The following is a 16,912-nucleotide window of genomic DNA, read 5'->3' as shown; positions in this document are numbered from 1 at the left end:
CAGACTAGAAATAAATCCCCCAAAATGTTAACAGTGGTTATATCCTGGTATGGAATTATAAATGATTCTAATTTCTTGCTTGTACAGTTGTACAAATTTTCTATAGTATATATCGATTACTTTTACTGTCAAATCACTTTTTAAAAATTTATTTCTTTGTATTCCCTCTCTCCTGAATATATTTTATTTGAAAAGACCTATATATGAGTTATTTAAATTCAAGGTTAAATATAAGACTAAGGCTCAGCTTATAAATTACATAAATAGATGTTGGAACCCCTCAAGACCCTCACATCTTCTCACTCTAAATTTCTCCCAAAGGATAACATATACACAAAGGACTTCATTTGCCAACTAAATAAATAGATAACTCACAAATTATATCTTACAGCCCATATACTTCCTCTAATATTCGGTCCTACATATCTAGCTGTCTACTGAACATCCCTTGGAGATCACACAATGACTCAAACTCATTATCCTGCATCCCTGCCCATGCCACCAAACTAGACCCCTTTCCATCTTTTCTCACCCAGAGGCTTCCAACACCAAATTCTGTTCAGTTTACTCCTTAATCATATTCACCATTCTACTCTGAATTATATCCAGCATCTCTTGCTTGCCAAACGATAATAGTTTCCTTTTCAACCATGATCCATTTATGATGTCCTAAATATTGCACAGAACATAATTTAACTAAAAATTTATTCATCGTTTATCTGAAACTCCAATCTAACTGTGCATCCTGTATTTTTACTGTTACCTCTGGCAACTTTATTACTAGCTGTAATAATTTTATTTCAATCAACTGAATAATCAGGTTGATTTTTACTGAGTTAAAGTTTTTCTTTACTATTCATTTGATTAACTGATATGACTCATATGACACTGACAATATACTCCTAATTATCCAAAATTATTAGTTCATTTTCCTGATAAATACCTATTTTAAGAAGTAGAAATTGATTTTACAACTCTTGCAAACTTTTAAGTACGCTGGTAAATTTCAACCCTGCTGAGCCAATATCCTAGAACTTTGGAATCCTTCATGAGATTTCACGTTGTCTTAATCCAATCAGAAAAAAGAGACAGATTTTAAGCCCCAAACCTTGTTTGAATTTTACCCAAAGTAAGCAAATAGAGATGATCCAGCCCCTTTGAATGGTGCTGTACTAATTGGAAATGACATCTTTCCAAAATTTTGCTCAGGCGTTTCCTGTCACAGGGGACTCTTGCTGTGTAACAACGACAGGACAGGAACAGCTGCCTTAAGGGAATTCTTTTTTAGACAACCATAAGGAAAGAGATTTCTCCTTGGTGGCTTGTCCACCTGCTATGTGGACCCTGTGGAAATCATCCGTTATTTGTGGTCTTATTTTTTCCTTGCAGTTATTAAATAATTTGTACAAAGTATTTGTACTACCTTATGAAAGTTATGTGTGTTAAGAACCCACTAGGAAATATAAACCAATTATAAAAATAAGTAGAGAAATTAATGGTTAATGGCATAGTTTTTAAAATTATAGTCATTCTTCAGTTTTATAGTTTCACAACTAATGCTTCTGCTTTTATATAAGAGAATAATTATAATTAGTTGTAAAACTATAAAACTGTACAGAGTATTTTCTGTTCCCTTTGGAAGATGTAAGTATATGGCAGAATCATTTTAATTCACTTACAACAAATGATATAACTAACTTTTGGAAATTCTTAAATTGATGGAGATTCTGAAGACTGTGATATGTAACATATCAATAGTCCTGATGCCTCCCTACTGAGTTCCTACAGAACTAAAAAAAGAAGAAGAAAAAAAAAAAAAAAAGAAAGAAAGGATGTGCCATCCATTTACTGTCAGGCATGAAGGGGCATTTAATCCTCTTTGGGAAGTGATCCCAGGTTATCCTCCTTGAGGGTCCTCTCATCCCTGCCACATCATTTGGGAAGCACAGTGCTGGAGAACTTTCTTAATGTGCCCTTCTCATTAGAATTAACCTATAACAGCATTTTAGAAAAAGTTCCTGTCCCTTTATAACTTGGCTAGGAAGATGAGTAGATATTGAAAGGCATCAATTCGTCCAAAATGTTCCTTATCTTCATCTATATCTAAGCATTGGTGATCACTTGCAATTCGAGACTATATTTTCCTTCAGTCTAGTAATACCTTTTTCATAAATTCACTTTAACACACGAGTTAGGTCACAAATTATGGACCATTTCAATTCAGCTTTCTACTGCTGTAGTCTACTTAATGTCCTTTAAAGCAGATCACAAATGGCATGTATCACATTGCAGCAGACAGTCTGAGTTATGGAGTCTCACGTGTGGACTGGGAGAGGTAGACTTGAGATTTCAGTGCTTTTAAGATGGTATCATAGCGAGTGGTCCAGGAGCACTCAAATCCTCTCCTGCATTCTGTCCTTCTTCTCAAGGAGTTACCAACCAAGGAAGCAACGTGAAAGGCCCATAACCAAATAGGAAACAAACGACCACTTTGTTATTAGCATGGAAGGCACCCAAATCCTCTCTAGTACGGCTCTTTCTGGTAAAATGTAGATTGGAGAATGAAGTTTGGGCCCTTACATCTAAATGAGTCCCCCTTTTTCTCCAGTCTGAATCTGAGATGTCAGGTTTGGCTTAAAAAGGTATTATAGAATAGAAAACGAGAACTGCAGCTACATCTCCTCCAAGCAGGCAACTCCTACCTGAATTCTTGTGACATGGGTGCAGAAAGAGTAGAAGATGGGTCTCGTGGCTCCTAACCCTTTTAGAGACACTGTCAGTAACCCTGGTAAAACCGTGGCTTAATACGGTTCCTGGCTGCTGACCAATCATGTGAGCAGATAGGTCTGCCTTCTCTGGGGATATTGAGGCAATAAGTAAGCAGGTGTACAGAGGCTCACACTTGAAAGAGAGGGGTCAGAAATGTTTAGTTACCCCAAATGTCACATATTTTTCAATCTTCAAATTCAGTGATTTTTGTTTTTGATTGTAGGTAATGCCACCATTTCTGGCAAGAATGTCAGTCGACATATTGATTTTACCAGTAATACTGTCAAACGTCTGTTTTAATGACTGAACTCTTTTTATTTTTTTATTTTTATTTTTTTATAAATTTATTTTTATTTTTGGCTGTGTTGGGTCTTTGTTGCTGTGCATGGGCTTTCTCTAGTTGCAGTGAGCAGGGGCTACTCTTTGTTGTGGTGCGTGGGCTTCTCATTGCAGTGGCTTCTCTTGTTGTGGAGCAGGGGCTCTAGGTGCGTGGGCTTCAGTAGTTGTGGCATGTGGGCTCAGTAGTTGTGGCTCACGGGCTCTAGGTGTGTGGGCTTCAGTAGTTGTGGCACAGGGGCTTAGTTGCTCCACAGCATGTGGGATCTTCCCAGACCAGGGCTCGAACCCGTGTCCCCTGCATTGGCAGGCGGATTCTTAACCACTGCACTACCAGGGAAGTCTCTGAACTCTCTTTTTAAACCATTTCAACCTAATAGAGATGTATTATCCTTTGCTTCTCTATACCTGTCAATGTTTTTCTTGGCCAATGGGTGGCGTGTTTTCATCAAAGTTAATGGTCAAAGAGAGATGTAGGAAAAGACATTACTGGAGATATTTTATTCTTGGATTTTCACAGGATTGATTTGACTCTTTATGGTCTTACTGTAGTAGACATGAATTGTAACCAGTGTGTACCATTTTCTTTTCTTTTCAAAAAATGGTTGGTTCTAGACATTAAATTTTACACCCTAAATTTTGTGGTTTATAGGAATTCTAACACTGTGATTTTAAATGGAACATTTCCACAGTTAGAAAAGCGTATGGGAACAATATGGATACATGGATTGCTATAGATTTAAATGTATAACATTTAATTATAGCTGCCATTTTTCCAAAATGGAAGAAAAAATTCAAGGCAAAAATTAGATATTTTTTGAATATCTCTTCCTTAATAGATGAGCCAGTTTTCAATTGGTCTGGAACTATTTCTACAAAGCTTCCTAAAATAAGTAGACCATGTGTTTGGTGACGAAATCTCTATTTCTATTTTATTCTAGTCACATCGAGTACAGTATGCACATTCACATCAGGGCACTCGATTTCTGCATGCATGGACTCCACTAAATGCAATTAAATTTAGAGCCACAAATTTATTTTAGATACCTCCCTTGGCCTAAAATTTGCTTTCAGAAAAACTGCCGAGTTTTTATTATAAATACACTGTGGCTTAATATTGTGAATGTTGTCCAGCTACCCAGGTGGCCTCTAATTATATAAGGACATGAGGGGGCTCAGTCTTCACTTTTAGTGTTATGAAAATATTTAAGTATTTTAAAATCAGAGTCCACATCAAATAACTTTATTCAACTCTTATCTCAGTTTCCAAATCTGAAAAATCAAGAAATCCATTAAAAAAATTATAGATAGCTATAGATATAAATATCAGTCTTAATACTTAACATTGCTTTTTTTCTTATTAAAAAAGTACGTTCTTGCTTGCTTTTTAATAAAAACCTACATATAAGAAGCTTTAATGAATATTATAATGTGGTAGGATTTGGACCATGTAATTTTCTCATTTAGACTTTCTCATTCATTTTCTCTAATCTGAGCATATGTCTTTCTACTATTTTCCCTCTTGAGGTAACTTGGTTTAATGCCATTTTCATTTTTCACAATGTTGCTGAAAAATTTATTTCTTTTTTCCAGTCACTGATATAGAGAAGTTTATTTAATCTAGATTATAATTCTATTGACATTTTAGTAGCTAGCCCATCTATAATAAGACACTTTGAAAGAGATATTACCATCCATTAAAGTATATGTTGCTTTCCACACTGATAAACTTTGAGGAATGGGGGCTAATGTTATCTTTTTATTATATTAAATACTTTCTTAAATATCTGTAGGTTTTTGTGTTTTAAAGTCTTTATTTTAGGTTTCCAAAATAACAGTTAAGTTTCTGAATATTTTCATCTCTTAAGAAATATTTTCTGTTTTTTAAAAGTCAGGTTTATTGAAGTATAATTGCCATCGAGTAATATTTCCCCTTTTCAGTGTACAGTTTCAGAGTTTTAGTAATCCCATACAATCATGTTAACCATAACCTTTATCAAGCTATTAGAACAGTTCCAACACCCCGCAGATTTTGTCATACCTGGTAGTCAATTCATCCCACCCCCAGCTTCTGACAACCTTTGATCTGTTTTCTGTCCTTATTATTTTGCCTTTTCCTGAGTATCATATAAATGAAATCTATAGAGTCTGGCTTCTTTCACTTAGCAACATAGATTTGAAATTCATCCACATTGTTGCATGTATGAGTAGTTTGTTCCTTTTTATTGCCTAGCAGTATTCCATTGTATGGATGTGCTTCCATTTGATATTCATCCACAGTTGAAGCCTATTGAGTTTTTTCTAGTTTGTGGTGATTATGAATAAAGTGTGCTTGTACCTAATTTTTGTATGAATATACATTTTTTATTTATCTTGGATAAATAGCTAAATGTAGGTAAGTGAATCTTACAAGTTTAGGTTTAAATCTGTGGAAAACTATTAATTTGTTTTCTCAAGTGGATGTGCCATTTTCTATTCCCACAAGAGTTCTAGTTGTTCAACGTTCTTGCACATACTAGGTATTGTTGGGATTTTTTAAAATCTAGACATTCTAATAAGTGTGTACATGTGTCTAATTATAATTTGAATTTGAATTTCCCAGCAACTAATGATGTTGATTATCTTTTCATATTTGCCACCCATACACCTTTCTTGATGACATGCCTGTTCAGATACTTTACCCAATTTTTAATTGGGTTGTTGTCTTGTTATTGACTTTTGAAAACTCTTTCTATATTCTGGATAGGAGGCCATCATCAGCTATGTGTTTTGCAAACATTTCCTCTTAGTCAGCTTGTCTTTTCATATTCCTAACAGTGTTTTTCCAAGAGTTAGTTTCTGCATCTTTTTTTTACTGTGACTTTAGTCTATCCTCTCTTAGTTTCTAAACCCTCATATTAACAAATTTGCTTTGATTTCTAATGAAAAAATTATAACTTTTGGAATTGGAAGAGGCTAGAAGAAAACAGGCTCTAAATATAGCATAGTTCTGTAAAACATTTACTTGAGTAATATAGCAATGAGGAATTCTCTTGGCTGAAAGTAGCAGAAAATCCAACTTCAGTGGCTGAAACAAATAGACTGTTTTTCTTCATTACAGTTAGTTGAGAGTAGGTAGCTGCTCACAGGGATTCAGGAGCTCCATGGGATCAGAGCTGATGTCTATGTGTTTCCTTGGCCTTTCTCTTGCAGTTACAGGTTGCTACTACAGCTGATAAGATGCACAATCAGGAAGAGAAATAGAGGTGGGGAAACGGACAGTGTTTATACCAAAACAGCAACACTTTCACAGAAGCCTCTCATCTACTTCCAGTTGAATTCTCGCTGGACAGAACTGGGTCATGTGGCCAGGCAGTGCTGGGAGGAGGGAGTGGAAAATGGGGGTGGGGTAAGGTGAGCCTAAGTACTGTTTGCCTCACGCAGCAACTTTAATTAACATCAAAATACAAGAGTCAACACAGCTATCTGCAAGAGCGGAAGACAGAACAATCAGAATCTAGTTTTGAACTCAAATTTTTCCACACTTCTCACCAAGCAGCTAAATTCTAAAGGCATTGTTCCAACCAAATCTTAGACACGCATATAATAGTAATAATAGAAATATAGCAGCTATTATAATAAAAGTATAAGAATAACAGGTTATGGTTCATGAAGCCACATACTTTGTCTTCTTTGGCTGACTCTTGAAGATAGCATTTTACATAGTAGAAAACTAAGATGCACAGATAGCAGGTCCCTTAAAGTCACATAGAAAAGGAGCAAAGGGCAAGAAACTGATGATATAGATTTGTCATCCCTTTCCTACACCTCTGTACCAATCGGGGTTTTCAAGATCAAGAAGAATGATTCAGTGTAAAGTTTATATTGCGATATTGTCTACATAGTCTATGATAAATGAGAGCTCAGAAGCAAGAATCCTCTTGCACTTGAATTTTAGCTGTTTGTTTTAACTCTAACTGGGAATTCTGTTGTAAATTTGGTCCAGAAGAGAAGCTTTTATGACATTTGTACTTGATATTCTCCCAGTGACAAACTTTCCATCCAGAAAAGGTCGGCTATCTGCTTTTTAATATAAAGAAAAGTAAAATTTAAACTATTCACTTAAAATATTTTAAAACACTCCCTCTATAATGAACATTAATACTAATTCAAAGTTTTAGAAACAGCCAATATTTTTTTTTCATATTTTGGCCCAGGTGCCTAACCTACTGACTAGAATAAGTAAGTAAGTAATAAGTAAGTAAATATTAGCTGAATGAATGAATAAATGAATCTTTTTGAACCAACTCACCACAATTCCACTGCCTTTATTGAATTGATCTGTATTTGTAAATTGTCAGTAGCTTAGAATAGGTTCTAAAAATACAAAATGCTATTGAATTTGTGGGATTTATTCAAGGTTAGGAAATTATTGACTAAGATGTAAACTAAAACTCTATACAAGAGTTTTTATAAATTATTTGACTTTCACTAGGAACTAAACCCATATTATCCAATAGAATGTGCTTAGAAATGCTGTAGTTAAAGGTTGCCAGACATTTGGGGACCCAAAAGATTCAGAGGACCATAAGCCCCATGCACTGTCCCTTGAAGAAGCTCATACAACCATTTTCTGTTTTCCCCTTCAGAAACTTTCTCAGGGTATCTGGGAAATACTTTAGCTTTCCATAACACCTTTCTTCAAAATTTTATACTCTTACAATTGTCCTTGAAAAGTAAGATAGGCAGGGATAGGTTTTGCCCCTTAGGAAGTAAAAAGCTAAGAAACGTTCCTAAGATGACATAGCTAATGGAAATAGAATTAATATCTCCAAGTTTTGACTTGACTCTATAACTAGACCATGACCTTTTTAGATCACTTTTGAAAACCAACTATCAGAATCTATTGTATTTTATAGGAAAAAAGACTGACAATAATACTGGATTTATTTCACTTAATCTTAGTATGTTATAACCGGAAAAGAGGATTAAAATGCTCTTTCACTTTCATTTGCAGTGGCGCATTTGTTGGTTTCAGAACCGTATTGTTGATTGGCAGCCACCGCTTGTATAGTGGTAGACACCGTATAAAACCCAGAAACTTTTATGTAAAATATAAGTACTTGTGACATCTGCACATCTGTTTCAACACATGCTGCCAAAATAGTAGTGGTCCGATGTTGTCTCAATATAAGAAAACCTGCTGTGGTTAAAAGAGGAAACATTTGGGAGGCAACCAGATATCAATTTCTGTGCCAAATTGGCCACTAACTAGCTGTGCATTTGTGGTTTTGTTACCATCTCCATGGCTGTTTTCTTGTGTGTAGAATGCCTGAATCACAAGTTGTGAGAATTAAATGAACTCATAAATATAAAATGCTTAGCACTACTCTTGGCCTACAGTAAGTCCTTGTTAAATGTGCACCAGAATCATGATATTTGACTCCAAAAATTATTTACTGAACATTTACGAGACCCTTCACTCAGTGCTATACAAGTGTTGTTTTACAGCTCACTAATTATTACACATCAAAAGAAAATATATAGCTTGATTCATTAGTTCAGGGTTTCACAATCTCAGCATCACTGACATTTTGGCAGATAATTCATTATTGTGGGGCGCTGCCTTGAGCATTGTAGGATGTTTAGCAGCATCCTGGCTACTGGGCATGTCGACTACTAGATGCCAGCAGCACCATCCCTCTCCCCATTTGTGACAACCCAGAATGTCTCCAGACATTTCCCAGTGTCTCCTGGAGGTGGAGGCAAAATTCCCCTAGTTGAGAACTACAGTCTTTGATCAGTTCTTTCTAAAAGTGTTCATAGACTCCTAGTCCTAGAGGATTCTTCCTCAAAGATCCCAGGGTCAAATACATTGGGAAACATTAAATAAATAGTAATGATAATAACTAATTTTTTATGCACTTACTACATCCTACAAACTGTTCTTATCTTATTGAATCTTCACAACAGACCTAGAAGTTAATTGATGCTTTAAGCACATTTTTCAAATGCAAAAATTGAGCCCCAGAGAAATCAAGTAACTGACAAAAATCGTACAATTAATAAGTGGCCCAGAGTTTGTCTCCAGAGCATGTGCAATTATCTATATATAGTACTACTTCTTGCATAGCACATTTTTAAATTCACAGTTCAAATTGGGGTGTTAAGGATAATTATTCTTAATTTGTATTTGCTTTATCTCAGGCTCTTACAAAATTAGTTTTTCTTTTGTGCTTCAGTTTTCCTCCTTATTTTTATTTTTTATTGAAGTATAATTGACATATATTAGTTTCAGATGTACAACATAGCGATTTAATATTTGTATACCTTGTGAAATAATCACTACAGTAAGTCTAGTTTAAATCCATAACCATGAATAGTTACAATTTTTTTTTCCTTGTGATGAGAACTTTTATGATTTACTCTCTTAGTAACTTTCAAATATGCAATACAGTATTATTAACTGTAGTCACCATGCTGTCCGCCGTATTCTCATGACTTATTTTGTAACTGAAGTTTGTACCTTTTTGCCCACTCCCAACTCCCCTCTCTGGCAACCACCAATCCGTTTTCTGTATCTATGAGCTTGGTTTTATTTGTTTGTTTGTTTTCGGTTTTTTAGATTCCACATATAAGTGAGATCATGTGGTATTTATCTTTCTCTGTCTGACTTATTTCACTTAGCATAATGCCTTCAAGATCCATCTACATTGTTATGAGTAACAAGATTTTACTCTTTTTTTTTGGCTGACTAGTATACCATTGCATGTATATACCATATCTTCTTTATCTGTTTATCCACTGATGTTCACTTAGGTTGTTTCCATACCTTGGCTCCCCTAAATAATGCTGCAGTGAACATGGGTGTGCATATATCTTTTCAAATTAGTGTTTTCATTTTCTTTGGATAAATACCCAGAAGTGAAATTACTGGATCATATGGTAGTTCTATTTTTAATTTTTTGAGGAACCTCCATAGTGCTTTCCATAGTGGTGCACTAATTTACAATGGCACCAACAGTACATGAGGGTTTCCTTTTCTCCACATCCTCTCCAACACTTATTTCTTGTCTTTTTGGTAATAGCCATTCTGACAGGTATGAGGTGATATCTCATTGTGGTTTTGATTTGCATCCCCTGATGATTAGTGATGTTGAGCATATTTTCATGTGCCTCTTGGCCATCTGTATGTCTTCTCTGGAAAAATATTCAGATCCTCTGCCCATTTTTATATTGGATTGTTTCATTTTTGTTTTTGCTGTTGGATGAGTTTTTCATATATTTTGGATATTAACCTCTTATCAGATATGTGATTTGCAAATATTTTCTCCCATTCAGTAGGTCGCTTTTTCATTCTGTTGATGATTTCCCTTGCTGTGTAGAAGCTTTTAATTTGATTGAGACCCATTTGTTTATTTTTGCTTTTGTTGTCTTTGCTTTTAGAGTCAGATCCAAAAAATAATCTTTAAGATTGGTATCAAGGATCTACCACCTATGTTTTCTTCTAGGAGTTTTATGGTTTCAGGTCTAACATTCAAGTGTTTAATCCATTTTGAACTAATTTTTGTGTATGGTCCAAGATAATAGTTTAATTCTTTTGCATGTGGCTGTCTAGTTTTCTCAACACCATTTATTGGAGAGACTGTCCTTTCCCTATTGTGTATTCTTGCTTCCTTTGTCATAAGTTAATTGACCATACATGTATGGGTTTATTTTTGGGCTCTCCATTCTGTCCCATTGATCTATGTGTCTGTTTTTATACCAATATCATACGGTTTTGATTACTACAGCTTTGTAATATAGTTGGAAAACAAGGAGTGTGATGCCTCCAGCTTTGTTCTCCTTTTTCAAGATTGCTTTGTCTATTCAAGGTCTTTTGTGGTTCCATATAAATTTTAGGATTGTGTTCTATTTCTGTGAAATATGCCATTGGAATTTTGTTAAGAATTGCATTGAATCTGTAGATTGTTCTAGGTGACATGGTCATTTTAAAAATATTAATTCTTCCAGTCCATGAGTACGTAATATCTTTTCATTTATTTGTGTCTTCTTCATTTCTTTCATCGATGTCTTATTAGTTTTCAGTGTACAGGCCTTTTACCTCCTTGGTTAAAAAAACGTAGTTTTTGGTTTAATCAATTGATGACAACCATTCCTCCTCCCCCAATTATTTGCTACATGATTGTCCTCATAAACATCCTTGAATGCAAACAAACATGTCACTCCCCCAGAAAAGATGACCACAATGACTCCAGACAAACTCAGTTGGCCAGGAGCCAAGGAGGGAGAAATTTACTCTGCTTGAGGAAGGCAGAGAGTGTTTAACAGAGAAGACAATATTTGAATTAAGCCTCTAATGATTGTGTTAAACTTAGATAAATAAGAGTCTTCCTGATGGAAGGGCATTCCACACAGAACATACAGCATGTGCAAAAGCCTGGGCAACTAAGAGGGTGTGATATGTTTGGGTAATGGTCAGGGAGGAGAAAAGGAAGTAGGAAAACAAGACTAAAGAGGAGGCTGTGCTCTGCATTATTTTCACTAGCTTGACTTTTGTAAGCATTTGACTTTGCAACCTTTACTGTAAGGGCAGCAGACAGCCAAGAGCACAGCAGCAGTATGGTCAGGTAGGTACTTGATGTTGATAACTAAAGTCTATAGTGTTTTGGTGGTAGAGAGACCCAATTAAGACATTAATGCCGTGCTCCAAGCAACAGATAATAAATAAGTTAGGATGGAGCAAATGGGTCAAATTTGAGAGAGTTTATTAACAAGAGAAACAGGCAAGCAGGCTGGAGAAAATCCTCCTCTTAAATGGGCTGTAAGAGCAAGTAAGTGGCATTTATTTGTGGAAGGGCCATTTCTGTGAAACAAAACGATGCACTTTCAAGGAAATAACATGGAAACACGCTTAGCAGTTATTTTGATAACCTAAAGAATTTGCATTAACAGGTCCCAGTTCCACAAAATGCTCTTCTGGAAACTTGTTCTCTTCCTGTTCAGATTTCCCACAGAAACTGAATACCCCAGTTATTTAGTGGAAACATAAGGATAAAAGGTGGATCCTGAGTAGTGCTCCTACCTCTCTCCTCCAGACCACTTTGTCTTTCTCCTCCTAAATATGCTACCTGGGAAAGATGAATCAGCATTAGTGGAGATTCAACCAAATATATTTGAGAAATGAGCCAATAAAAAATGTTGGGAAATCAGTCCCAGACATTCAATGAATGGTTGTTGAATGGATGAATTAATCAAATTTTGAATTCACCATAATAATTTTTGACTTAAGCATATAAAATAAGATTAATAGAAAGGAAAAAATCTTCAATTAAAATTTTCCTATTTCATCTTTTACTGATGTAGCTAATGGGTCACTCCTGAAAAATACTCCAGCATAATACCAAATGGACTTTTACCCCTGTGCCTTATGCAATAGATATTTACAAATTTATTATTTAAATCTTCAAAATGAGCATATAATCAAGCATATTTAATCGTCTTATTTTTTCAAAATATCTTCTTCAAACTATCATTTAAAAGTCATCCTCTATACTTCAGTTTATTTAAAATTGAGCAATTTATTTTACGACTGACTTCCTAACCCCCATCCCTGGTAGTTTAAAGGAAAAACAGTTTTTCTATTATGTTTCAATAATTTGTATAGTTGTGTCTAGAATCATAATTAGTAATAATATCTGCTGTCTAAGGAGTACCTGCTGTGGATGGCGTTTTGAAAGTATTTTTTCAAATAAAAACAACCATACTGGCCGGGACAGCCCCTGTCTTCTTTAGGTGCATCGGGCAAGCCGGCGGTGCTGGGGAGGGGAGATGTTGCGGTCGCTGTTAGTGACCCTGTGGCGCGTCTCTGTGGGACCGGGAACGTAAAGATAGCCAGAATGGCAGAAAATGGTGATAATGAAAAAATGGCTGCTCTGGAGGCCAAAATCTGTCATTAAATCGAGTATTATTTTGGTGACTTCAATTTGCCACGCGACAAATTTTTAAAGGAACAGATCAAACTGGATGAAGGCTGGGTACCGTTGGAGATAATGATAAAATTTAATAGGTTAAACCATCTAACAACAGACTTTAATGTAATAGTAGAAGCATTGAACAAATCAAAGGCAGAACTCATGGAAATAAGTGAAGATAAAACTAAAATTAGAAGATCTCCAAGCAAACCCCTGCCTGAAGTGACTGATGAGTATAAAAATGATGTAAAAAACAGACCTGTTTATATTAAAGGCTTCCCAATTGATGCAACCCTTGATGACATAAAAGAATGGTTGGAAGATAAAGGTCAGGTACTAAATATTCAGATGAGAAGAACATTGCACAAAGTATTTAAGGGATCAATATTTGCTGTATTTGAAACCATTGAATCTGCTAAGAAGTCTGTTGAGACCCCTGGCCAGAAGTACAAAGACACAGACCTGCTAATACTTTTCAAGGAAGATTACTTTGCAAAAAAAATGAAGAAAGAAAGCAAAATAAAATAGAAGCTGAATTACGAGCTAAACACGAGCAAGAAGAAAAACAAAAGTTAGCAGAAAATGCTGAAATGAAATCTCTAGAAGAAAAGATTGGCTGCCTGCTGAAATTCTCGGGGGACTTAGATGATCAGACGTGTAGAGAAGATTTGCATGTCCTTTTCTCAAATCATGGTGAAATAAAATGGATAGACTTTGTCAGAGGAGCCAAAGAGGGAATAATTCTGTTTAAAGAAAAAGCTAAGGAAGCACTGGATAAAGCAAAAGATGCAAATAATGGTAACCTACAATTAAGGAACAAAGAGGTCACCTGGGAAGTTCTAGAAGGAGATGTGGAAAAAGAAGCATTGAAAAAAATAATAGAAGATCAACAAGAATCCCTAAGGAAATAGAAGTCAAAAGGTCGCAGATTTAAAGGAAAAGGAAAGGGAAATAAAGCTGCCCAGATTGGGTCTGCTAAAGGAAAAGTACAGTTTCAGGGCAAGAAAACTAAATTTGATAGTGATGATGAACATGATGAAAATGGTGCATCTAGACCAGTAAAAAGAGCAAGAGAAGAAACAGACAAAGAAGAACCTTCATCAAAACAACAGAAAACAGAAAATGGTGCCAAAGACCAGTAATTTAGTAAACATTTTTTATTCATTTTAATTAGATTTTAAGCTGCTTTTGTCTTTGGAGGCTTTTAAAAAGAAAACTGAATTCGGTCCACTTCAATGTCCACCTGTAAGAAAGGAAAATTTTTTTGTCATTTAACTTGTCTTTTTTTGTTGTTGTTGTTGTTATCCAAATGAGTATGTTTTTATGTATAATTCTGTTTGTGTTCTTTCAGATTATTCAAATATCAAGAGAAACATTCTTCCACTAAATTGCCTTTGTAATATGAGAATGTATTAGTACAAAGTAATAAAATGTATACTGCATTAAAAAAAAAAAATACTAAATAAATATTCTTCACCCATTATTCAGATGGGCAAAAAGAGCGTCAAAGTGGTAAAGTAGTTCAACCAAGACCTCATAGTTCCCCAATTGTATTATAAGGCTCAAACGTAGGTCCGTTAGTCAGCAAAACCTGTATGCTTTCTATGACATCATTCTGGGTCCAGATTTTACCCCCCATTCTTTCTTTCATCTAAATGTTAACATGAACCCATAGTTGATATGTTGTTCTGTATTACTAATTCCAAGAATCTCTTACTTTACTTGTCTTTGCTCCTGAATCTCTATAGTTATGAATTATGAATCTGTATCAGTAACACATTCCAACTTGCATACCTTCCAACATGCAAGGAAAAGATATTGTAATCCCAGCTCTGTGGAATATTTAAGTAATTTTTTTTTTTTTTTAAACTTTGGGTTTATTTATTTATTTATTTATTTATTTATTTATTTATTTATGGCTGTGTTGGGCCTTCGTTTCTGTGTGAGGGCTTTCTCTAGTTGCGGCAAGTGGGGACCACTATATACATTATTTTTATTACATATTTGAGAGATAGAACTATAAATAATGGTAAAAAATTTTACCAACAGCGGTTTTTATAAAACCAAATATAAAAGTTTTGTCACTTGATAAACATGGATAGCCAAATTAAAAAGTGAATAAAAGTGATTGCCCACTCTTCTCTGCCCTAACCACCGCCTGCCTCCCCCCCCCCCCCCCCAAAAAAAATAGGAGGGATTTTTGGTCCAAATCATCAGGATAATTGATTCAAACCTATTTCATTTTGTGTTAGGGAACTTCTGTCTTACATTGAAAATTTATTGTCCTACCTGCAGTGAAAGAATTGATATTCTTAATGTTCTTACACATTCTTTTTTTATGTGAACATTTTAGGTGTATCAATATATGCATGAAACGATAACTGTTAATGGCTGTCCCGAATTCCGTGCCAGGGCCACAGCAAAGGTAAGACTTGAGTAACTTTAAAAATATACTTAACCCCAGTGATCTAGTAATTGATTGTGCGCGTGTGTGTTTCAGGTATTCTCGTGTGTACACTGTAAGAGAATTTAGACATCAGTGGCAGCCCAGAGTCTAGAACCAGTACTACTTCCCAGGTAAAAATCCTAATGGAAAATTGAACGTTTCTGCTGCTTCTGTAGCTTAAGAAAGGAGAATGATTTCATTAAACTCACTGAATGTTCATTTGGCACAAGCAAATCTGCTGGTTCATTGTATGAAATACTTCTTGGTTTTCTGACACATTCCTCTGATCCAAAAGAACCTGTTCCCTATTCAACGCATGAAGATTTGTACAAGTCTAAAAGTTTTACTCAAGCTAGACATGACAAGAACTCACCTGATACCCACTGATGCAGGATTCTTCCATGTACTCAGCAGAGTAGCTGAATGAATATGATGTTGACCTAAAGGGAAGGTCTGTTACCTGTTTTGGTAGTGACCACATTTGCTCTTGAAAAACTCAAATCCAGAGATTGCAGAGACCTTCCGAATGAAAATGTTACAGCAGTAGGCTCATGAAATTATCTGGAAAACAGACCATAGGAAATAATAGTTTTAAACTAAAATCACTAATGCAATTCTTACTTTATAAGTACAGAAATGTTATAATAAATACACATTTGCTTTTTAAAAGCTTTTCTCTTTCTAATATGTGTAAGAAATAAGAACTGCTGAAAATAATCAGAATTTTCCATTTAATTCTTTTGTGTTACATCACCTCTTGTTTGGTTTCTCTCCTGATTTTTCAGTTTTCATTCCGTAGCTGAACACTATAGATTTGTGATTTTTTTGTTTTTTGATTTTTATAACCCAGGCAAAAAGAGGGTATTATTATCATTACATCATGCTTTGCTTGTACTGAAGTGGAACAGACACAGAAAAATGTTCCCTACATGGTTTAATTAAGGGGAAAGTGAATTATGTAGTGTTTTACCATTCTCATTTCTTATTCATGTAGAACAGCAGGGTAGCAGCATAATGTTGCAATAGCACAATATTTTCTGGTTGTTTCTGGGCTGTCTGCATTGCATCCATGTCAGCCATTAAAATCTATGCATGACAGCAAGGTTTGCATGAGCAAATGCATGTAGCTAAAAACAAGCCATTATTTCCATATCATTCACTATCTTTCACTAAATGCAGACAGTAGCATAATGCTAAATTGATGTGATAATGCTGTGTGTGGAAAAGAATGTACAGTCGTTGGGAATCAATATTTTCACAGTGTTGAGTAAATCACTTTATAGTAGGTATCTAACCAACTGTGGTTAAGGCAGTTTACCAGAGGTGGAAAATAAGAAGCAGGCAGAAGAATCTTTTCTTGATAGAAACTATTTAAATCTTCTCCATGGAGGGGAGGGGGGTGAAAACT

General features: G+C 35.2%; 1 protein-coding gene and 1 pseudogene across 8 annotated transcripts in view; both read left to right on the top strand.

The window, feature by feature from the left end:
• The window catches only part of LIN7A (lin-7 homolog A, crumbs cell polarity complex component), a 242,791-nt gene that overhangs the window by 185,312 nt on the left and 40,567 nt on the right, over positions 1 to 16,912 (top strand). For all 8 annotated transcript variants that reach the window (XM_068560209.1, XM_068560210.1, XM_068560207.1 and 5 more), the window contains one exon: positions 15,412 to 15,483. In XM_068560209.1, coding sequence (XP_068416310.1) covers positions 15,412 to 15,483 — 72 coding nt within the window. The remainder of the gene's footprint in view (positions 1 to 15,411; positions 15,484 to 16,912) is intronic.
• On the top strand, positions 12,984 to 14,290 carry LOC137775104 (lupus La protein homolog pseudogene; annotated as a pseudogene).

Source organism: Eschrichtius robustus, chromosome 13, assembly GCF_028021215.1.
Source record: "Eschrichtius robustus isolate mEscRob2 chromosome 13, mEscRob2.pri, whole genome shotgun sequence".
Lineage (NCBI taxonomy): Eukaryota > Metazoa > Chordata > Mammalia > Artiodactyla > Eschrichtiidae > Eschrichtius > Eschrichtius robustus.
The sequence above is the reverse complement of the archived record's forward strand: the minus strand, read 5'-3'. Positions and strand labels throughout refer to the sequence as shown.